This window comes from Dasypus novemcinctus, chromosome 2, assembly GCF_030445035.2.
Source record: "Dasypus novemcinctus isolate mDasNov1 chromosome 2, mDasNov1.1.hap2, whole genome shotgun sequence".
Classification (NCBI taxonomy): domain Eukaryota; kingdom Metazoa; phylum Chordata; class Mammalia; order Cingulata; family Dasypodidae; genus Dasypus; species Dasypus novemcinctus.
The window spans coordinates 98275779-98300067 of NC_080674.1; the positions used below are offsets into that span (position 1 = coordinate 98275779).

At 37.8% G+C, this 24289-nt stretch overlaps 2 protein-coding genes and 1 non-coding gene across 8 annotated transcripts in view; 1 reads left to right on the top strand and 2 right to left on the bottom strand.

Moving 5' to 3' along the window:
- The window catches only part of SKIC3 (SKI3 subunit of superkiller complex), a 130085-nt gene extending 108538 nt beyond the window's left edge, over window positions 1-21547 (bottom strand). Inside the window, exons 1-4 of one of the 4 annotated variants that reach the window (XM_058276328.2) lie at window positions 4724-4887; window positions 3639-3920; window positions 3317-3352; window positions 486-629 (exon numbers count right to left, since the gene is read on the bottom strand). In XM_058276328.2, the coding sequence (XP_058132311.1) occupies window positions 486-629; window positions 3317-3352; window positions 3639-3710 (252 nt within the window). In that variant the 5' untranslated portion in view covers window positions 3711-3920; window positions 4724-4887. Of the gene's footprint in view, window positions 1-485; window positions 630-3316; window positions 3353-3638; window positions 3921-4723; window positions 4888-5107; window positions 5199-21456 lie in introns of those variants that run through there. The other 3 variants (XM_058276327.2, XM_058276330.2, XM_071209053.1) reach the window with 3 other exon arrangements.
- Window positions 13242-13348, bottom strand: LOC131275632 (U6 spliceosomal RNA). Its single transcript, XR_009183097.1, has one exon. It is a non-coding gene; the product is annotated as a U6 spliceosomal RNA (small nuclear RNA).
- Window positions 21548-21646: 99 nt separating the features above from the next.
- ARSK (arylsulfatase family member K) overlaps window positions 21647-24289 on the top strand; it is a 44904-nt gene continuing 42261 nt past the window's right edge. The window contains exon 1 of one of the 3 annotated variants that reach the window (XM_004470647.3): window positions 21647-21934. In XM_004470647.3, coding sequence (XP_004470704.1) covers window positions 21800-21934 — 135 coding nt within the window. In that variant the 5' untranslated portion in view covers window positions 21647-21799. The remainder of the gene's footprint in view (window positions 21935-24289) is intronic. The other 2 variants (XM_071209051.1, XM_071209052.1) reach the window with 2 other exon arrangements.

Sequence of the window (24289 nt, forward strand, 5' to 3'; positions counted from 1 at the left end):
TATTAAATATGAAAAAGCTGGAGAATCCCCTAAAAACATTAAGACCACTACATAAGAAAAAAGAATTTAACTTGTACTAAAAAATAAAGGACTGAAAAATTTTTGTATCATTTTATTTTTTAGAAAATATATTAATATATTAATATACATATCTTTTTTCCTCGGGTAAGCATAAAGAATATCCTGCATAAGTGTTTTATATACACATATAATTAAGTTGGTCACCCATATATAATCATGTTTCAGTTCAACTTCTGACATTTGGAAATAATTCATTGGGTTGAATGTTAAGTAATGGTAAACAACATCCTTAGCACTACTTTCTTTTTTTTAAACAAGCTTTTAGGTTAGAGGACCAATAAATTAATTTTTTTTTCTTATATGGGACAAATGGGGGTTTAAATGCTAATTTTAATATGTTATTTATATTTTGAAAAACATAAAAAAATTCTTTCTTAAAATATAGAAAAAAATTTTCTACATACCTGCCATGCTAGTAATTGGTCTGGCTCTAGTTCAGCAGCTTTCTTATAGGCACCCTGGGCCTGATCAGGTTGTTCTAGCTCGGCTGCAGCAACACCAATAAAAACCCAGGCATTATAGTTATTTTTCTCTTGTTTTAACACCGTCTGATTAAAGAAGTTAAAAGAGCAGGTCAATAATTTGGAAAGCTAATGAACAAACAACAAAAAGATAGTTTACTTGTGAGTTAGGAAATCTGGATCTACCACTAACTGAGCAACTTTAAGAATGCCACGTTATCTCTCTCCTCTACGGTTTCCTCACAGGAAGAGAAGGAGTTGGACTGGATCCGAGAAACATGAGGTATATATATTTTAACACTGCCCAAATATTTCCTGTATCTCCCCCAAATGCCTGCTCCTTGAGAATGCCAGGTACTGTTCTTACTACCCAACTACTCCACCTGTCTCCACACTACTACTTGTCAACTCACAAAACTGTTCTCCATATCATTTCACTGTTTCCCATTCCAATATTTTCCTTCACCATAATAATGTTTTCCCCATATAACAGTTGAATTATCCGTTGAAATTATAAGCGAGGAAAGTAAATTCACCCCAATTGACTGTACCAAACATGTTCTTAATAAACAGTGGCAATGAATATTTAAACAACACCTGTCATCTAGAATAAAAATTACATGTTGGGATAATGCTTTCAGAAATAAGAGCTACTTGCTAAGGTAAAATAAATAGCTTGGAGCAGAAAGCAAAGATGTTCTAGGAAAAGAAAAATAAAACCACTAGCTAAAATGTAATTAGCATCTTACATATTCACATACACCTAGAAAAAAATATTTCTCTGAGTTGCTTACCAGGCTTATATGCATCCACAGACATTTCTACCACTCTCTCACCATAATACAGCATAAGCTCCAATCTACCCAATGACTAAAAAAAGTCTAACAGTGAGGAAACTACCAATGTGAAGCTCTGAAAATAGTAACCAGGCCTTATTTGTGCTTGTGTTCCCAACTCCAAGTGCAATGGCTGATACATAACTGTTTAACAAATGATAAAAGCCAGTCAGTAATCATTAAATAGCTACTATCTCATGAGTAGGTTTTCAGAATCTAGAAAAGGTTTTTAAGGAAATATTTACAACAATGTGGTAAAAATAGATATAAGTTTCTCAGAGAAAACAAAGAAAAAAATCGTCAATTCTGCACAACTCAGAAAATGCTTCCCTGAAGAGATGCTCATAGAGTAATAAAGGCATACAGACAGACAAGGCAGTGATCAGACAAACCACAGCAACACTAAGATCCAACACTTCTTTTTTTAAAAATCCACTTAACTCGCAATCAACACTCTGAGTTACACACATAGGTATTCAGATATTGGACTCTGATAGGTCCCTATTTTTATGTTTTCTAGTTGAGTTGCTCCATGATAAATTATAAGCTACTTGTTTGAATTCACATCTGAATTTTGTAGAAAACCTACAGAAAAAAGACTGCTGTCGTACTGCTGTTTATAATAATAGACATAGATCATATGTGCATGAGTTAGATGAGCCCAGTACTGAAGGAAACAGCCCTGGCCTGTCTGCCACCCCTGTCCTCTCCCAGCTTAAAAGGACTGCCCAACTTCTTTGGCAGGACTGGTTTTACCACAGCCTCACATCCCTGTGGGCTCAGTTGCCGCTAGAAATCTAAACCTCATAAGGGCATCCTTTATCCTTCAAGCTCTCATCCCCATATTGCTGTGTATTTTCCCCCATCTTACCCAATTCTCTTACTGTCACTCTCCAAAACTGTTCCCTGTACCCTCTGGAACCTCCAATCTGGACCATCCAAGTTCTTTTCTATGCTCAACTTTTTCTCTTAATTGCACCAAGTTCTGCCTCAATGGAACTTGACTGTTCCCCTATAGATAGTACATGCTGCAGCCTATTTCTTTCTCTTATTACACACATATCACAGGACCAGGGCATGAGGAAGAGGTTCTCCTTGCTCATATATCACCTATATTCATTTTCTGCTCCTTCTTCTTTCAAAACCTAGCATCTTTGAAGCTCTAGCTAATGAGCTATACCACCTGATGGTATCCTTCTTGTTGCTACCATCTATCAACCTCCTGGAAACTCTCCTTTCCTTCAGGGAAGATTTTTTCTCCTTCCTCTTCACCTCAATTCCTATTATCATTCTAACATTCATGTTCATGACCCAGTGAACACTGTGGCCTCTCAATTACTTAATTTCCACACTACTCAGCCATCCAAACTCTATACTTCCAGCATGCTACTATTCTGACTTCCTCTTATTCTCCCAGTTCAATTTCTCTAATGGCCCCATGGTAACAATTCTTTAACCTATGTTATCTCCAACTAAATGTCCCCACCCACTTTTTCCAATATCTATCACCTCATGTCTCATTTTTCATCCCTCCTTTCCAAGCTTAGACAGCAGGACACAAAACCACTATCACACCTTCGCAAACATCCTCACATTCTCAGCTTCTTTGAATCTTTCCCTGATCTTTCTCACCATCCATAACTGAACCTCATCACCCCTCACCAATGAAAAGCTGAACATGGAGAGAGAAAACTACACAAGCTGAGCTCACTAATTTCAATTTTACAACATGAAACCTCAAACGGCAATCACTAGGGTCTGGTAATCCTTACCATGTTTTACAAATAAATTTGTTTTCCCACTCTGAATGACAACTATTTCATCATACCTTCTTTCATCTCAAACCTCCTACGCAACTTGTACCCCACTCTCAGCTTATACTTCACAAAGAAAATGTAGGGAACCGGATGTGGCTGAAGTATAAAGGCCTCCGCCTACCATATGGGAGGACACGGGTTCGATCCCTGGGGCCTCCTGGTGAAAAAGAAGAGAAAGAATGCCTGGGTGGTGAGCCGAGTGCCCACGTAGTGAGCCAAATGCCCACACGGTTAGCTAAGTACCCATGTGGTAAGCCAAGTGCCCAAGTGGATGCCCACATGGCAAGCCAAGTGCCCCTGTGGTGAGTCAAGTGTCCATTTGAGTGCCCACATGGCAAGCCAAGTGCCTGCATGGTGAGCTGAGTGCCTGTGAGAGTGTCTGCATGGTGAGCCGAGTGGCCATGTGAGTGCCCACATGGCGAGATGAGTGCCTATGCAAGTACCTGCATGTGCCGAGTGCCCACGTGGTGAGTCAAGTGCCCACGAGTGCCTGCGTGGTGAGCCAGGGCATGCATGGTGAGCCGAGTGCCTGCGCAGCAAGCTGAGTGGTTGCGCAGTGAGCCAGTGCCTACACAAGTGAGTCACCCAGCAGACAATGATGCAACAAAAAAGACACAAAAGGGAAAGTCAAGGTGAAGCACAGCAGAGACCAGGAACTGAGGTGGCACAACTGACAGGAAACCTCTCTCCACATCAGAGGTCCCAGGATCAAATCCTGGTGAATCCTAGAGAAGATGAGAAGACAAAAAGAGAAAGAGATAAAGAAGATCACACAAGAAACGGTCACAGATAGCAAAAAAAAAAAAAAAAAAACAGCAGGGTAGGGAAGGGGGGGCGGGCGGAGAGGAAAGGGAAGGGGAAGAGAAAGGGAGAAAAAGAGAAAATGTAAATCATCAAAGGGAAACACTCTCATCTTCCCAACACCAAATCTACAACTTTATTTGACAGGGTATGGGTCTGTATATATCTTTCATACTGTTAAGATGAAAGAGTATCAGTGGCCTTCCATTTAAGCTCTAGATCCCACCCTTTCTCACCTACCTAAGTACTTTGCTCCTGCCACCATCCTCTATTTCTCCCTATCAGTTTCTCCCTCAACTGGAACATTCCCATGGGCATACAAAGGAGCTTTAGAATCTTGATTTTTCCCAGCTATGAACTAAATAGAATTAGAATGTCAACATACCATGAAAGAATGAAAACTTTTACATACAATTGTGTTCCATAATACAACCCATCAAAAGATACTTATGATGTTTCTTTTAAAGATTTTTTCCCCTCTCCCTCCTCCCACCCTGTTGTTTTTGCTGTGTCCATTCACTGTGTGATCTTCTGTATCTATTTCCCTTTTTCTTTTCTTCTTGTCTTTCTCCTCTAGGATTTCCCAGACTCAATCCTAGAGACCTCTAATGTGGAGAGAGGTTCCCTGTCAATTGCACCACCTCAGTTCCTAGTCTCTGCTGCGCTTCACCTTGACTCTCCCCTTCATCTCTCTTTTGTTGCATCATCATCTTGCTGCATGACTCACTTGTGTGGGCACTGGCTCACCACGCAGGCATGCTTTCTCTTCTTATCTTTTACCAGGAGGCCCCAAGAATCAAACCCAGATCCTCCCATATGGTAAGCTGAGGCCTTATCACTTGAGCCACATCCACTTCCCAGTTAGGACATATTCAGGCTTTCAGAACTTGGCTTTGGTAAGTTACCAATAAAAAAAAAAAAGAAAGACAAAATTAAGTGTGGCAGAAGTAGTGTATCCTATTAATTGGGAGTATTAGCCCAACCACTGTAATGGTTCTATAAAATGTCCTTTCCACTTTTGTTATATTGGAACAGCAAATGATTCACTTGTTACAAACAGATGATGCTTGTCAAGAGTAACATACTTTTATTGTGGGGAAAAAAAGGTTACCTTACAATGTTTCAAAGCTTCTTTGTATTCTTTGTTTCTGATTGCATCTCTAGCACTTTTTAGAGCAGTCTTCACTTCCTTGCTTGACATTCTGTCAAAATAAAAAGCTGAGTGAACTACAATACCCCTCTAACCATAAGAGTTCCAACAAACTTAACCATCTGAAAATACCACCTGTGATTCCTTCTACCTGGAACACTATTCCCCCTAATATACTCATAGCTTATTCCCTCACCACTTCAGGTTTTTACTCAAATGTCACTTCCTGGGTGAAACTTAACCTGGCCTTTCTCCTTACCAACCACCCCATACCCACCAACCACCAAATTATATATTGTTTATTTTATTTATTATCTATTCCCAGCACACTAGAATGTAAGATCCATGTGGGCATGGATATCCAGAAGATGACGAATAAATTTTTATTGCAATAGAGTTGTATTTGGATTATAATCACGCTCATATACTAGGCTAAAACACACATTATCTTATGGAACAGGACTCAGAAGACATACCTTTATATTCCTATTCCACACTATGCAAGACCCAGTAGAATAAGCCCAAGTCACAAAGAAAAAATGAAACAATAATTTTAGTAACTATGCTGTGTGAATTTAAGAATGCCATTTGTCCATTCTTTTTAATGCCAGCATCTTTAAAATGTACATAAGGATATTAACTTTCTTTACAATAAAGGATTACTATAGGATCACCACTTTCTCTGAAGAGAAATAAACACAATATTCATTATTAAAGGAAGAGATAATGGTGCAAAATTTCAGCCATAAAAATATTTCAATTGATAGACAAAATATCTTTAATTTTAAGTAAATTGGCACATCTTAACATTTCATGACATTTTCTGGTTTAACCAGTAAACAAGTCAAATTAACTCAATTGTGAAAAAAAGAAGCATTTGTATTTCTAGACAACTCAGTTTAACTCTATCTCATCAAGAAGGCAAAACAAAGCTGGGTAAATATTTAAGAAGCTATAGAATCTAGGTATTCATGGCAGTAAAGTAAAATAAGAAGATGGATCACTTTATATTCAATGAGACTGAGGTAGATGGACAAGGCCAAAGTAGTACGAGAAGTCAGGAAATTAAAAAAAGCAATCCTTGGACTTAAAAAATGTTGGCATTAAAAATAATATAAAAATTAAGATTTCATAAAATCAATTTACCTGCAGTCAGAGCCTGATTCCCAGAATAGGCAGAAACATGACTTTTTAACTTAGTTATAATAACTGTATAATTTAAAGAAACATAATTCATATGCTTATTTTAGAAATTGCAAGCTGAGCTGAAATTATCTTGGAATAAAATTATAGGTACAAACTTCAGAAGAATTTTTTTGTAGTCTACAAATCTTGATTGTATTAGACAACAAACTCCAATGCTGATTTCACATTAAATTTCTCAATCCAAAGTCTCCTTTGATAGAAAAACCTGCAGACTAAATAGGGCAAGACAACATCAAAGATGATGAAACTAATATGGACAATAAAGAGGCGTAAAAAGAAACATTAAGTCCAAAAGCAAGAGATGTTCAAGTTAAAAAAGAACAAAATCAGTTTCAAAATAAAACCAAACAAAAACAAACAGAAGGAAACAAGGAAACTTCCTAAACGATGTTCTTGAAAAATCCATGCTAACATCATACATAATGGTAAAAGATTGGATCCCTAAGATCAGAAACAAGATAAAGATGTCTTCTCCCATTGCATCTATTCTACACTATACTAAAAGTTCCAGTCAAGGCAGGTAGACAAGAAAATGAAACAAAAGGCATGAAGACTGGAAAGAACTAAAATTCTCTCTTTCTCTATCAGCTGATGGCATGATCTGGAATTCACTAAAAAAATGATTAGAACTAATAAAGGAGTTCAGCAGGTTACAGGATACAAGATCAATACGCAAAAATCAACTTTGTTTCTATACACTTTAAATGAACAACCCAAAAAGGAAATTAAAAAAAAAAAAAAACCAATTCCATCCATAGTAGCATCAAAAATAAAAAAATACTTAGGAATAAATTTAACAAAAGAGGTGAAAATCATAAAACATTGTTGAAAGAAATTAAAGAAACTCTAAATAAGTGGGAAAACATCTTATATTCATGAACTGGAATGCTTAACATTGTTAAGATTGTAATACTTTCCAATCTGATCTACAGATTCATAAGACTATCAGAATTTGAGTTGACTTCTTTGTAGAAATAGATAAATTGATTCTAAATTCATATAGAATTGCAAGGGACTCCAAATAGCCAAAACAATCCTGAAAAAGAAAAACAAAGCAAAGGATTTACACTTCCAAATTTCAAAACTTACTACAAAGTAATGGTAATTAAGATAGTGTTATACTGGTACAAGGATAGATATATATATAGAAATAAACCCAGATGTCTTTCATCAACTGATTATCAATAAGGGTGTTATCAAGACCATTCAATGGAGAAAAAAATGATCTTTTCAACAAATGATGCTGGACAAATGGATACCCACATACAAAAGAATTAAATTGCATCTTACTACTGAGAGGTGAGGAAAAAAAGAACGAAAAATAAATAAATAAATAAATTGTACTCCTACTTCACATAATAATACAAAGTTAACTCAAGTCGATCAGCGACCAATCAGAACTAAAACCATAAAATTCCCAGAAGAAATCCTATGTGTAAATCTTCATGACCTTGGATTTGGCAAAGGATTCTTAACTATACACCAAAAGCACAAGCAACAAAATAAATAAATATTTTGGCTTCATCAAATTTTAAAACTTTGTATTTCAAAGGGCATTATCAAGAAAGTGAAAAGACAACCCACGGAATGGGAGAAAATTTTTGCAAATCATGTATCTGAAAAGGGACTTGGATCCAGAATATACAAAGAACTATTATAACTCAATAATAAAATGACAGATCACCCAATGAAAACAGAAGAATGACTCAAATAGACATTTCTTCAAGGAAGATATGCAAATGGCCAATAAGCACATTAAAAAATGTTCCTTTTCAGATGGTAAACATCTTTATTCACCAGAGAAATGCAAATCAAAACCACAATGAGATACAACTTGACATCAACTAGGATGGCTACAAATTTTTTAAAAAATTAAGATAAGTATTGGCAATAATGTGAGGTACTGGCAATGATGCAGAGAAAACAGAACCCTCATGCATCACTGGTGAGAATCTAAAAGGCTTTGGAGAACAGTTTAGCAGTTTCTCAAATGATTAAACATGAGTTACTCTATGACCCAGCAATTCTACTCATAGACAGTGAGAAATGAAAAATATATGTCCACACAAAAGCAAATGTTTGTAGCAGTATTATTCATAATAATCAAAGGGTAGAAACAACCCAAATGCCCATCAACAGACAAATAGATAATAAAATGTGGTATAGCCACACAATCGCTTATTCAGCCATAAAAAGGAATGAAAAACTGACACATTCTATAACATAGATAAACCTTGCAAACATTATGCTAATGAAAGAAGCAAATTCTCAAAGACCACACACTATATGATTCCATTCACGCAGACTACAAAATAAGGAAATCTATAGAGACAGAAAGTAGATTAGTGGTTACTATGAGGGTGGGAGGGAGGAGGAAATAGAGGGAGAAATGGGGGAAAAGGGGTAAAGAGTTTCTTTTTGAGGTGATGAAAATGTTCTAAAATTGACTGTGCTGATGGTTGTACATATCTACGAATACACTAAAAACAATTGAATTGTACATTTTAGGTGGGTGAATTACATGGTATATGAATTATATCCCAATAAAGCTATTTAAAACAACAGAGGAATACCAATTTTCCAGGGCTAAAATCACCATCTTTTCCATTACTCAACACTTAAGTGCTACTGATGTGGGCTATGGGTGGAAGGCTCTTTGTCTCTTCAGAGATAACTAAGTTGTTTGACTTGTGGGTGTGAAATGGTAAGAGGCTGCAGTCCTGCTCTTAGGGACCAGCAGGCTCCAGTCCCAGGAAATGTTTAACAAAGCAAGGGCTATAAACTTTAAGTATTTAGGGGAAATGCAAAAACCAAGGCTTATCTAAAATGTCTGGAGTCCTTGCTAAAAGCTTACCTAAGATGTGAAAGAGATATATGCTAATTGAAGCCTATTGAGAACTGAAACAAAGGGACCATTTGGCCTTTCCTCTCTGTATAAAAGACGTTTGAAAATCTTGTTCGGGGCTCGGGATTCAAACTGAAAGCTCCCGAGTCCGGCCGGCCCTCAATAAACCATTTTTCCTTCTCAAAATCATTCCTGAGTCCTGGCCTCTCTATACTCAAATAATTGAACTTCTCTTAAATTCCACAACATTAATGGCAACCACGAAGGGATAAAAATGAAGGCCAGAGACGGTAGCATTTTGCTGCCCCTTCCAAATCCCCGAGGAAGCCGGGAGGACTCGGGTGAACCCCAAATCTGGGCGCCCCTGGATTAAATTTAATCCAGAAAAGATGTGGGCTCCACCAGAATCTTCCCGACAAAATCAAGGGGCAATGGAAGGTCTGAAGAGAAAGATTCTGGGAACGAAAAAGAGCTCCGAACAGGGAAGAAGGTAAGACTCCCCGGGTGAGCAGAGTCTGGAAGGCCCTAGCTTTAATTGCTAGGAAGGGGAGGCTGATCACCTCCCGAGAGAACCCTAGTAGCCCCAGAAGGCTGGGGGGAAGCCGTTCTCTCTAGGCTTGGGAAAAGGAGGAAAACCGGGGAAAAGCCTTGGTGTTTTGGGTTTGTCTAACTGCATGTTAGAATCTGGTACTGGTCTTATATCCACTAAAGGAGTGGAGTCTCGATTTTAATAGGAAGGGTATTTATAGGTTCGAGTCCTAATATCCTGGAAATTGGTCTAGATTAAGGAAAACAAAACTTGGTTACAGGAAAATGGATCGGCTTTTCTGGTGGAGCTTGGTCTGGGTGTAAAGTTTAAACAGTGGAAAAGTCTAGCTGAAATCTTTTGTTATGGTGCTAATTTGTGAATGAATTTGCTTTATACCAAATGTTAAGTGTTCTGAGGTTTGTGATGGCTGTGGGGGCAGCCGTGGTGAAAATAAATATATAAACTTGTGAGTCAGATTAGTGACCTTTGTGCTTCTGTCTGTGTCAGCTCAATGTTAGTGTTGGAGTTGTGTCCTTACATGAAGTAGAATTACAGCTGAGCTGGAGCCCTCCCTTGCCATTGGCAAGGGGGTGAAATGATTCTGGGGCAAAAGCTGAGGAGTCTAGATGTTTGTGCATGTTCTGGTGTCTTGTCTCTGGTCTGGCCCTTTGCCCCGGCTTGGAGGCCATCTGTGTCCGCGCCAAGCACCCAAGTCTGTTGGGAATGTCCCAGTCAGGGCGGCTGGGTTCCTGGGAGAGTTGCCAAATTTGAGTAGGTTCTGTCTGCCCATTTTGGCTGAAAGCTGGAAAGGGGGGAGCGGCTTGCCCCTTTCCAGTGAGTCCACCCTTCTATTCATAAGCTGCATTCCTGTTTGTTGTGCACCCGACTGCCTGGAAGTGGGGGAAGTGAAGGAGGTGAAAAGCAGAATCAGAATAAATGCAGTAAAGTTCCCTCCTTAGGGTGTCAAAGCCAAAATACGTTTGCATTCTGCTCAGGTTCTTAGAAGGTATTGTAGTAACCTTAAGTAAGAGAATGTTCTGTGAAGGTAAACTTTGTGTTAAGGGTATAAATATAAAAGTTTTACAAAGCATTGTTTAAGGTATTTAAGTGGCTAATTGCAGAAAGTCATTATTTAACAAAACTGAATTGATAATAATAATAATAAAAGGCAATTTTATAACAAACTTATTCGGCAGCCAATCTCCCCTGCCAACTTGCTTCCAAAAAAACTGTTTCTGGTATTACATGCTACTAAGTATTTAAAGTGAATAAAAGTTCATTATTTTAACAAACTTGTTTAGTATTAATGGCAATTATATGTTGCAAGAAGTTTGCCTGGTAACTTAGTATGTGGGATATATGGAGTGTGTTTTTATTGTTAAGGCAACAGAAGATGATTTTGTCCTAAGATAAAATGATTGATTATTGGAAAGAGTAGAGTGTGGGACAGAACCTGAATGAATACTGAAAGTGTAGAAGGTTTGTGGAAGGGAAATTTTTATGATTAAATTGAGTAAGATCAATATACAAAGAAAATATTTTATCAATAGCTTCTTGTGCTTTAACCTCATCATATCCTCAATGTTTGAAGAAGAGTCTTACCTCTTTTAAAAGAACATTTTATGTTCTAGAAATCAAATCCTGAAAAGTAGCCTTTTATTTCAAACTAACTGCAAGAGATTTATTCTTTCACTTTAAAGGAAAAATTAAAGTAATGGTTAAGTTCATTTAATATGTTATAAGTTGAATGAAAGGTATTTAAAGGTGTTATAAAATTAATAGGTTTTAAAAAATTAATAAAAACTGTAACTAAGAGTTAAAATCATTTATAAATGCATTTATATTGTAAAACAGTGGAAAGACAATAACTGAGATTATAGCTGGGTGAATTTAGCCTGAAACTATTATTTAAGTGTAAATTCTACACTAACCTTTCCTTTGTTTATGGTTGCTTCAGGCCTAACCTCGCCCTTTGCCTTTGCCTGTGGTTATTTCATAATTGAGAAGAGCTGGGACATCACTGTCTCCTCTTCTGGTATTAGTAACCCTTTCTCTCATGAATTCAAGTGTAAACTAAATAAATTGCTGCCTGATAGAATAAGGTTAAATGGCCACTGGAGTTTTATTATCTCCAAAATCAAAAGGGGGGTGGAGGGGGAGAAGTCTCCTGCCTTGACGGTCAGTGTTCCTAAGAGTGGCAATTCATGAGAGAAAGCAGTCTGTCTCCCTGAGGCTTCAAATAGCCTCAGTAAATATATATAAAACTAATCTTGTTGCTTATCCAAAATTCTGCTAATTTCAAGGTAAAATATAAAGTTCTAAAACAAAATGGTGCTAAGGCATTGAGAACATTTTGGTTATTACAATCCATTAAGTAAGAAAGAAAATTCTTGTGGTAAACTGCATGGTCATAGTGCAAATTAAGAAGAGTTTCAAAAGTCTTTGAAAAGTTTAAAGTAACTAAAGTCATGTTGTTGTGTCAAACTATTCATGTCTGCCTATTTGCTCAAATTGTTAAAAATTAAATATGCAGTTATATTTATAAATATTCTTAAAGCCCAAATTGAACTAAGCAGGATGAAAAAGTCAGAAATCTGATTATGGAAACAATTGGGAAAGGGCCTCCTCTTTGCAAGAGCTTTTAAGGCAAGACTAGGTGTGGCAGATTAAACCTATCTACTAGGCTAGGGAATTAAGAATCAGTTTGCCTGGTAATTTCCCAGTTTAAACCTTTGTCAGCCATAAATTGGAAAAAAAAAAAACACACAAAGATTAGGTTAATTTTCACAGAAGAAAAATGTTGATGTAACCCGGCGGCCTGCTGCCTCAGTCTCCCACTCCCGGGTTGGACAGCAGTGGAGGAGACCAGTTTAGGCCAGTCCTATGGGCAGTGGAAGGATGCCCAAGAAGGAGCTAACTAAGTCGGTGCCATTTCAGCACTAAATTCTATTCCTTATTTGAAAAAGGGGGGAGCAGGTAAAAACTAAAATGGTTGGAATGTGATAGAGGAAGCAGTTAAATCAAACTTTTGCGTGGGAAAGTTAAATCTCAGATAAGCTGTAACTTCTGAAGTATCCAATCTATGGAAAAACAGGAAGAGCTTGCATGCTAGGCTTAGGGGTATAAATTGTGTCATTTTTCTTTGTTCGGGGCACCAGCCATATCTGGCTCTGCGCCCCTTCTTGCAAGATTGAGAATAAAGTATTTTCTTCTCCACAATCTGGTGAGCCTTATTTTCTTCCAGAAGATTTCTTTCCAACAAAATAAGGTAATTAGTGGCTCTATTAACAAATTTCAGTAAGTAAAGGAAAGTCCATAAAAACTATGGAGAGATCTTTCCTGGGTTATGATTTTAAAAAATTAAGTAATTGTGTAATGTGTTTTAAAACCTGGTAGTCAGTATGCATGTGTTTTAAAACCTGGTGGTCAGTATGCTTTTAATTTAATAATTTTGATAACTTAAAGGAAAGAAGTTTTTTTTTTTTGTTTTTTTTTTTTGTTTTTTTTTTTTTTTTAAAAATATGGAACGCTTCACGAATTTGCGTGTCATCCTTGCGCAGGGGCCATGCTAATCTTCTCTGTATCGTTCCAATTTTAGTATATGTGCTGCCGAAGCGAGCACAGGAAAGAAGTTTTTAGCTTCCTGTAAGGGAAAAAGAGAACATTCCTTGCATAAACTATTATGGTTTCAATTTTATTTAACTTGAGTGTAATCTCCCATAGTTAATTTATAAACTAAATTAACATATGTACAAAATCTTTACAGTAATGAAAATTGTAAGTTCACATTGGTGAAATTAGGCTAAAGGAAAAAGATTGTAGATATGCTCTCTTAAATAAAGAGTAAATTTCTTTCATTGGTAATTGTAATTTAGTAAGTTTATTTAAACATGAGGTGTCTAGTCAATGCAGTTATAGTCAATTATAAAGAGTTTGTGAAACATCTTCCAAACTGAAAATGTTTAAATAGTTCTAGTTGTAGAAGTCATTGTTAACTAAAGAAACTTAGATTGGTATTGGTAGCAGAAATAACTTCATGATAATAAACCTGTCTGAAGGCCACTGCAAAATACACATTTAAGTAAATGGTAATAAAAGGTTGTCTTGATTCTATTGGAAATATTCTGTTTTCATTCTAACAATGAAAAATAATATTTTTCCTCTATTACTAAAGTGAAGTACCTACTGTTATCTTCATAGTAAAATTGTGTAAGTAGATGGTCATTTGATATATGTATTGCGTTAAGTTGTTTAAAATATATAAAACAAGGAATAGACTTTAACATTGTCAAACTCTTGTGCATTCGAACCAGGCCTTGTATACATTACAGGTGGCCTCTCCATGTGAGTTGTTGGCTGGGCTGGTCACTGACCCCTCAATTGAAAATATGTGCTATATCAGTCTCTGGTTCTGCTCCTGAAGTTGATGGAAACTATATTGCAGTTTCAAGCTCCTGCAGCCAATAATGACTCGGTACAGCCAAGTGTACAGTGGATATCGCCTCCAGACTGGCACTGTTCCATGGTGCCAGAGAGCACTATGCACCAGCCTAGTAGAATACTGGAAAATCTCTGGAATACTGGAAGGATGCTGCAACTTGCTCACTGCGTTGAAGAACATGCTAAGTGGAGCCATGATACCAGGAGACTGTAAGTAAAACTTAAACACAATTGGCATTATGGCCTGCTCTCATGGAGAGATAACATGTAAAGTATTACAAACCTGAAACTCAAAACTAATAATGGCAACTCTGAATCCTTATGCATTAAGTAATACATTAGTTAATATTAAGTGCTGTACTTTTATCCTGTACTAAATATATGCCTAATAATTGTAATGTTATCTTTTCTATTTTGGATCAAGTGCAGAAGTATATTAGACATGTTAAATTCCTGGTAAAATCATTTTCTAAACAGTTAATAACATGTCTATAGAATAAGGTGGCAGTCTCAGCCAGTCTCAGTTAGCAAAAGTGAGGCTTGCTTGCTGATGGTGAGTCACCTATTGAACAAGTCAAAATTGCTAGAAATTGTACAATGAAAACCAAGGTGTAAAAATCTTTATTCTGTAGTTCTGATCACTCCCACAGGTGAAAACTAAGAATATTTCCAAATTAGTGTTCTAATCCTGAGTGAAGCCAGTTGCCCAAGGAGTGCCAGTTCACCAGGAGCATCTGACAAAGCGAATGAGTGTCAATCATTGAACAGCTTGGAATGTGTCTTCAGACAAAGCTAAGTGTCTGTTGCAATTTCTCTCTAAAGATGGATAACTTAAAAAAGAACATATATGCTGTTCCCACCAGCTTTTAAGGAATGCCATCTTTATAGGCACCTAAACCTTGTCTACCTCTGTAATCCAATGTGCCCTTTTTTAAAAACAGGTATTCCAAAATTTTAATTAAGTTTGTTTCTTTCAGAGTGAGCATCTTATTAACCATATGAAAACTTCATCCAACTTCGTACAGAATGCCAGATCCATCTTCCTCCAGTTAGAATAAATTAAAGAGTTTTACACCTTATTAGGCAATGACTACAGCCCATGGCCAGCAGGAAGCAGTTACAGAAAAGAGATCGTCTCCCTTCAGCACCCCTTTTAAATTAAAGGTGTAAACTCTTTAAGAGTAAAATAAAAGTAATAGATGGATCTGGAACCTGACTGGAAATCCACGTGAGTGCCAGTGGCAGCAGAATAACTGCGGGAGGCCCCTGCCCAAGATTCTGCTGTCCAGAATGAAAAGTTCTAAACTTCTAAAAACGGTCCTTGATGCTGTACTAAAGACTGATAAATAATCAGTCAAGACAACAAACAGTCATCCACCTCATAGCTACAACAATAATTATGCCAAAGCTTAGCAAGTTAATCTTTGGCAGAAAGGGGGGAATGATGTGGGCTATGGGTGGAAGGCTCTTTGTCTCTTCAGAGATAACTAAGTTGTTTGACTTGTGGGTGTGAAATGGTAAGAGGCTGCAGTCCTGCTCTTAGGGACCAGCAGGCTCCAGTCCCAGGAAATGTTTAACAAAGCAAGGGCTATAAACTTTAAGTATTTAGGGGAAATGCAAAAACCAAGGCTTATCTAAAATGTCTGGAGTCCTTGCTAAAAGCTTACCTAAGATGTGAAAGAGATATATGCTAATTGAAGCCTATTGAGAACTGAAACAAAGGGACCATTTGGCCTTTCCTCTCTGTATAAAAGACGTTTGAAAATCTAAATCTTGTTCGGGGCTCGGGATTCAAACTGAAAGCTCCCGAGTCCGGCCGGCCGTCAATAAACCATTTTTCCTTCTCAAAATCATTCCTGAGTCCTGGCCTCTCTATACTCAAATAATTGAACTTCTCTTAAATTCCACAACACTACCACATCCAAACAAAGAACAATGAGCACTGGTACATGTAGCTCCCAAGGTATACACTGCATAGGATATAAAAGAAATAGAATAAGAAAGTCATTGCTCTAAAGAATATAATCTAAATCAAGACAAAAACCTAATACATGTGAATCAGAGAACCAACTACTAAACTAAGGATACTGAGTAAAAGTGCATTAAGGGTTCAGAGAAGAAAAGAATGTGATATAAAGTAATTATAGGCTACTAGACGGAGAAGTCAGTTTTAAGAATGGAAGGAAAAACAGAGGTAATTTTATTAGCAAATTCTGAGAGAGAAAAAATAGCAATAGATGTGTAGGAAACAAAAGAGAAAACCAGGAAGAATGGAACATAAGGGACTTACTAAAGAATAGAAGGAAATTAGGTTGGACAGGTAAAGCAGAGCCCCAGATAACAGAAAGTCCGACGGACAAGTTTGGATGTAAATATAGCAGTAAATAGGGAGCCATTAAATTATTTCTGAATTGTAGATTATCTCTAGTAGTCTTTAAAAATAATCTCTTTTTTTCCTTGGTAACCAATTCTAATGTTCAATACCTTTGCACATCCATATATATCTCCATATGTTGTTACAAGTCCTCTAGCTGCAGAAGAACATTTCTATCCTGTTTTCTATTTCTTTTTCATTTGATTTGGCATTTCTCATAAAATGCTAGCATTGACACCCTCTTTCTTCACTTAGCATATTTACTGATATCTCTATATTCACTCATTTTCTAAACAAACCTATACTGAGCATTAATCATATACTAGGGGCCATCCAAACTCATTTCCTCTCACAGAGTAAATACCTGCTACGCAAAATCATTCCATGTAACCCTACACTCCTCTATGGGGGTTATTTCCCTCCATTCCAATCATTTCCAACTCTTCAAAGAAAGAGCTAGCTCTCTTGCAAGTTTTATTAACATTCTTCCACAGCCCCAGCTACTAACACTCTCCCCTTATACCTCTTCTCCCATTATTCCTCCTCAATTGCAACTGAATTTTTAAAATAAGAGCATTCATTTTGTATATTTCCACTTATGAAAGTTTTTTCTACTACCAACCTAAAAGAGTTTGTATCCAACATAAATCAAGCTTGAAAAATAGTAACAATTGCTCTTTAAAAAAGAAAGTGACAGTCATGTCAAAGAGACAATCATATACTGCAAAGCTAAAAATACAATTAAATGAATTGATAAGCCCTCACTCTCACTTTAAGCTATGAAACCCTAAGCTCCAGTCAGTTGTATACATACAGAAGTAAACACAAGGCGGAAGAGGAGGAGCCGCCACCAGAAGAGGATGGGAGAAGGGATAGAGGACGAGAGGGAAAAAAGGGAGAGGGGAAAACAATAATAATGGTAACAGGTTAATTATAGAAAAGAAAAACATACCTATAAATCTAAGAACAAACGTCTAAAAGTATTTTGTGATGACCTAGAGTCTAACATAACTAACATTGGCCATTCATTCCATTAATTATTATTTAGCATTTAGACTCTTACCTTTTAGTATTATCACTACCTCTGTCTTCTTTTACCACCACCTCTACTAATATGGCCTGTGCATTAATTCAAATTTATCTAATCCTATATCCAAGTTTGCCTAGTTTCCGGAAAGCCAATTAAGTGATATAGGCTCTATAGGCTTTGAATATTCAGGAAGCATGCAGACTGAATATGTATTCGAACTTACATCCAGACAGAATGGGAATGTGGGCCATAAATTAATCCAAACCTACCTGGTATCCAAACAAACCCCTAAAACTCTAAGAAACTAACAAAGAAAGTCCTTTTTGCATAAAAGTGCCACTTGATGCCCCCTCCCTATTCACCCAGCTTCCACATCCTCTGTATGAAAGGGACCAAGAAATCCTATTCAGGGCTTGGTCTTTGGACAGAAGTCTGCCGGGCCAGCTGGCTGTTAATAAACTGTCCTTCTCAGAAGAGTCCTGTGCCCTGGCCCTCCATACCGCGATCACCCGACTTCTCTATGCTACAACACTACCTTCTTTCTGAATAGATTATCAGATTATTCCTTACTCTTTATCCATCTAAATTAAATAAAAACAAACATGAGATAGCTATTCACCTAAAAAGGATGAAATTCACAATCCAAAACCTCCTGAATTTTTAACACATCACATTCATGTTGAATTTTTGTAATTCATAATTTAAAGCATGAGAATATTATGTACAATGTATTTGTATTTTTTCTTTCCCAGAGAGACACTAATCTTAATCTCTGAATTTCTGAATTAATCTAAACTGTCCTCTCATAGCCTTAAAATGTAAAAGGAAAGTTCCTTAAGAGATCAGAAAGATTCTGAAAAAACATTCCAGAAGCTCAATATAGTAGCTTCAAAGTATAAAACTGAACTCCTTCCCCCCTCCCCCCCAAAAAAAGATCAACTATTTCTATGCTACTTTGTTTTGAATATAGGACATTGACACTTATTTACTCCCAACCTGCACTAAATCTGCATTGAATTGAACCCTGTCCAAAGCCATAAAAGGGTATAAATATGTAAAACAGTGCCCACATCATGTAACTAATTTGTAATCTAATGAAAACAGAAAACTTTAACATTTAAAAAATCATTTAAATAGCCCTCTGAAATTTTAACACAAATTCTACACAATTACAAATTCTAAGGCTCTTTTGACGGTGACCTCAGACTGGCTTCTATCAAACAAAATTAATCTAGAATGCTTCATTGAAGAATGGAGGTCATTTTGAAAAATTGACTAAAGTGAGAAAAACATGCTACTTTAGAACTTGGAAATGAACAAAGATTATCTGGGGCAGATATGGATGAACAAGGAATGGAAAGTGAGCCTTCTTGCTTTTAAGTGTCAAACATAAAGTCTTCCAGAACAATCTCACACTAGTCTATACTTATAAAACTTATTCCAAAATTGTATTCCAAGGAACATTAGCACACTTAAAGATGTTAATGGATGCTTTCCTAAGTTTTTGTGAATACAGCACTCTTTTAAAGTCACAATGTATATAGCATTCTGAGAAGTCCTGTAGTAAAGACCCAACAAATAGTTAAACCCAGCAACTCTGAAACTTATGTGACCATGGAACATTTATTTCAATTAACAATACTTATTCTCCAAAGTACAATTTGGGATATTCTGAGTTTTGTTGCTTACTTGCTTGTTCGTTTTATAGTAAACTGTACATTTTGATACCTTTTATACTGTCATTAAATGTACAGGTGTGTGTATTTTTTCCCCATGACTAGATTGAAAGTTGCCTGGGAGCAAACACTATTGCTATTATTTTCTTTTATTCCCTAGTGTCTAGTACATTGTGGATATTCGATAAATTTTCACAGAATCACAGTGGTTGAAGAAAATACTGAATTTATTCCACATATTTACAAATTGCACATTTACAATCCTTTTCCTAAGGCAGAATATAATGATGCTGATATTTTGGACATTCAAGTAACTACAGAGAATCAAAATCTGGACTAAGACTTTCAATAAAAGACCTTTCTGAACTGCAGGGTTAAGTATTTCACTAAAGTAAGCAATTCCTAACTTAACAAATCTTTGATGACTTTTATATATATATATATGTAATGGAGCCAATATCTTTACTACAATACATATACACATACACACGCACAAAGTGATGTAAACACATACTGCTCAAAGGTACCTTTTCTGATAAGTTACTGGCTGGCAAAATGTTGCAGGTCCAGAAAAGAGTAATGAAAACAATGAAAAGAAACCTGGAATCATATGAGAAGTAGCTGAAGGAACTGGGGAAAGCCTGGAAAACAGTAATTGTTGGGAAAGGATGGGGAGAGGGTTGATGATAGGGAGAGATTACACATGTAAAAATGAAGAGAAATAGGTCAATAAGTGGTTTAAAGTAGAGGGAGACTGATTTCAGCTCAATAAAAGAACTTTTAATAATTAGGCCTGTATGGGTTAATTGGAATGGGCTGCTCAAAGGAAGTGTGCTTCTATCACTGGAAATGAAAAAACACAGGCTGAGCAGCCCTCTCAGCAGGAATGCTGTAGGACAAAATGAATGTCAGATGGGAAGTAGGACCAGAAGCCTCTTAAAAGTGTTATGTTTCTGAGGCTCTAAAATATCTATCTTGCTCCAATCCACTTCAGCACCTGCTCCCACTGACACTGCCAACGGGGGAAAGGGGATGGGGGGAGATGTTTTCCTGTCATCCTGACCAGGAACTCAGAACATTTCCTGTGGAAACAAGGCCATATGGAGTAAATACAGTTCACAGAAACAGTACTATACCACAGAAACCATATAAATTAAATATCATTTTAATAAATCTAAATTCAGTCAACATTGTTTCTATGGTAAAAATGTTATCTACATCCCAAATTAACTCAAAACAAATATTTGAAACATATACTTTCAAGAGGGAGCCTACCTGTATTACCATCCATACTTTACTATTACTTCATGTATGTTAGTTTTGTCTCTGGAAAGTGTTAAGTTCCTTGTAGGGAGGGATTACTGTTTATATCTCTGTGTGCTCCCACAGCTATTTAGCAAGCTAAATACAGGTAGGCTCTGCTTCACTAGTAGAGAGTAAGCTCAATATATTGCCATGAAACTTTGTAATTAACTTGAAACAATATTATAGTGAGTTAGAGCACCAACCGCTGGAGTTCAGGAATGTTTAGACTAATCCCCTGTTTAACGCTGGGCAAGTCATTTAACCTTTCTAAGCCTCAATGTTTAGAAACTATGATAATGAAAAGAAAAAAAAAAGGTGGCTTTGGGACAAAGATCTGCTTCTTATAGACTTTTTCAAAGTACTCAACAATCGAAAGGGGCCAGTAATTTTTCAGCAGCAAAGCAACAGTATTCTGAATTTACATCAATTAGTCAAACACGTATAGGTCAACATTTCTTCTTCGGGGATTCCGTTCCATTTCTCTCCTTTGCTTTCGGAAGGCTAGATGCACCTTAGCTAGATGCACCCCTCCTAGAATTGAAATTTCTTACTAGGCCTCGCTCCTCACACCTCGGGGGTGCAATAAATTCTTACTACAGGGGCAAAAAGAGGCAATAAGATGAGAGAGGCTAGAAATTTCCTTGAGGAAGTATTTGGGGGACCCCAAGATAACCATATCGCACCTCAGACGGTCCAGCAAGAGGCCCCACAAAGAAAAGAACCGCCCCATCCAACTAAGTGACAGACGAGCCGCCACCTCATCATCACGCTCTCGCTTAACACTTAGTCAAGCTTCTCTAAGGAAGCACGAGTAGCCCCGACCCCCAATCCTTTCTCTCTCTAGGTGCCATTTAAACCGCTTGCCGACACCAACTTCTGCAAAAGCGACAGAGACCAGAGCCCACCTGGAACAGACGCTTCTCGCCTACAAACGCCAAGCCTGGAAATAGAGCGCATGCGCATTCCGCAAAAATCGCTCGGGTGACTGGAAGAGTCTGAGCTATAGCTAGCTCGGTATTGGATTAAAAGGTCTTAACGCGAGGTAAAGCCGGGGATTACTCCTTTGCGCATGTGCCGAGTCTGAGCCTGATGGAAATTGTAGTTCGGTGAGTGAAGCGAGCTAGGAGACTAGACTGCAAGCTCAGGAAATCGGTGAACCGGGTCCCCGCCCTATCCTCCCCTGGAGGGAATTCCGAAAGGAAGCAGACCGCCCAGCGACTAGCCGCTGATTTCAAACCGCTACCTTCGATGTTGCTGCTGTGGGCGTCGATGGTCGCATTTTCAGCGCTGATGGCACGGGCCCCTATGACAGGTGGGCAGAGTGGGGGAGCTCGTGCCTGGCCCAAGGCACCTAATGTGGTGCTGGTCGTGAGCGACTCCTTGGTAAGTACTATAAGGCAGGGGAGGAGGCACCCCTCTGAGACCCGCAACTGACCCGCACCCTCTCCGGTGCAGCAGGCTTTGGGGAGCAGAATCGGAGACACTTGCAAATTTGTTTTACCCCGATGCATTTTAAGAAATATATTTTACTTCGAGACCCCATATACACACGTACACTACATACATATGCTTGACCAAAAACTTCGTCAAAGGATACTTAAGTAAGTGAAATGCGCTGATAGCGTCTTTGCATTTTTTTTTTAAATGCTGGCCTCGACACACAAAATTATTTTATTACTACTAATGAAATTTCAGTTCATATCCTTATTTGATTCAGTTGTGGGCAGAAATAACAATCTGCACGTTCACCTCCATAAAAGCGTGCTACCATTCCAACAGTTGTTTTTCAATTCACATCAAGTTTGCAGGAATTAATGCGTGTGTGAGAAGTGAAAAAGTTAGCTTTTTAAAAAAACAACCCAGGTATCTGATAATCTTGTTAGTGCTTATTTAAATGCTTTATCTGATATAATCTGATCCATTTGTTACTGGATTTTATTTAGGTTCTTGGCTATGCAGCAGAAATGAATTTCAAGAGCACGCATGGTGAGTTAGGTCAGTAATTTATTCAGGTACGGAGGGAAGAGAAATGGGAGAGAGTAACAGAGCAGGGGTCCCAGGTAGAGAGGAAGGGAATGAAAAGAGATAAAGAGGGCTGATTTACAAGCTACAATTCCCCATTATAGATTATAACTCCCCAGGTTTACTTGCGTGGCCACATGGCAGAGGAAAAATGGCGAGAGGAGTGTGCAGAGGGCAGGAACAGGTTCAGAGGCAAGAGAACAGGGCGAGAGCACTCTCAGGCCTCACGGTCTGCTTTATAAACTATTAATTATTCCACCCCTTTCCTAATGGCAGGGGGCGGGTTCCCGCTGTTTGCTGTTTTGATTGATCACCCCACCCATCAATCCCTTAATGAGGACCCATTGATAAAGTCCCTAGAGAACATCCAGGGCTTTTCTTTGCTCCCAGAAGAAGCCTTTGTTCTGGATAGCAGAATTTTGGGTGTGGGGGTCTTCCAGCAGCCATCTTGGGGGTTAGTGATGTCCATGTGGACTTTTTGCCAGGTTCCAGATCTGTCTATTCCCTATCTTACTAGCCTCCTTCATTCCCCCCTCAGAGAGTTTTACACCTTTAATCTTAAAGGGGTGCTGAAGGAAGATGATCTTTGTTCTGTAGCTACTTACTGCTGGGGCAGAAGACCCTCCTGAGAAGATGTAGAACCCTGCTATCCTATCTCGATTGAAGGAAGACAGATCTGGCATCCTGTATGAAGCTGGATGAAGTTCCCATATGGCTAACAAGATGTTGATCCTGAAAGAAATAAACTTGATTAGAATTTTGAGACTATATGGTCCCACTAAGAGAGCACTGGACCACAGGAGTAGAAAAGGCCAGGTGTTTATAAAGGCTGCATTTTCCCAAAGATGATGGGAAAGAGTATTTTTCTTTCAGCAGAATGGGAAGAAGCATTGCCCTTTTTAGTTAAGCTAAAGGAGATGAAAACAGACAAGGTTTCTTTAAGGCATGTTTGGTTTGTTTTCCCCCTAGCAATAGGTATTTGGGCTAGAGTTAGAGGGAATAGCTGACTTTGACACAGACCCTACTTAGCTTTGTCTCTTGAAGAGGTATTTCAGGTCATCCAATGATTGGCATTCATACATCCTGTCAGGTGCTTTTTTTGGTGAGCTGGCACTTTCTTGGGCAGCTATTTTCATTCAGGATTAGTGTACCAAGTTTGGAAATTCCTTTAACTTTAATATCGGTTAGGAGGGAGACCTGGATTCAGGACATTTATTAACTATTTAGAAAATGAAGTTTACCAGGACTTTGGATATGTTTAATGTCCCTCTACATATGATCTAGAATAGAAAAGATATCACTATAATTATCAGGCATATATCTAGAATAGTGTATAGGTACAGTACTTAATACTAATTAATGTACTACTCAATGCGTAAGTTTCTCTTTGAGTTTCAATTAATAGATTCAAATTCTAGGTTTTTACATGTTATCCCTCCATGGGAGCAGGCCATAATGCCATTTGTATTAAAGTTCTACTCACAGTACTCTGGTGATTATGGCTCCACTTGGTATGTTCTTCACACAGTGAGCAAGCCATGGCACCATTGATCATAGAGAGAAGCTAAGAAGTGTAGTTTCCAGTATTCCACTGGCCTGGTGCATAGTGCTCTCTGGCACTGTGGAGCAGTGCCAGTCTGGAGGCAATATCCATTGTATACCTATCTCGAGCCACCGTTGGCTGCTGCAGGGGTTTGAAACTGCAACGTAGTTTCC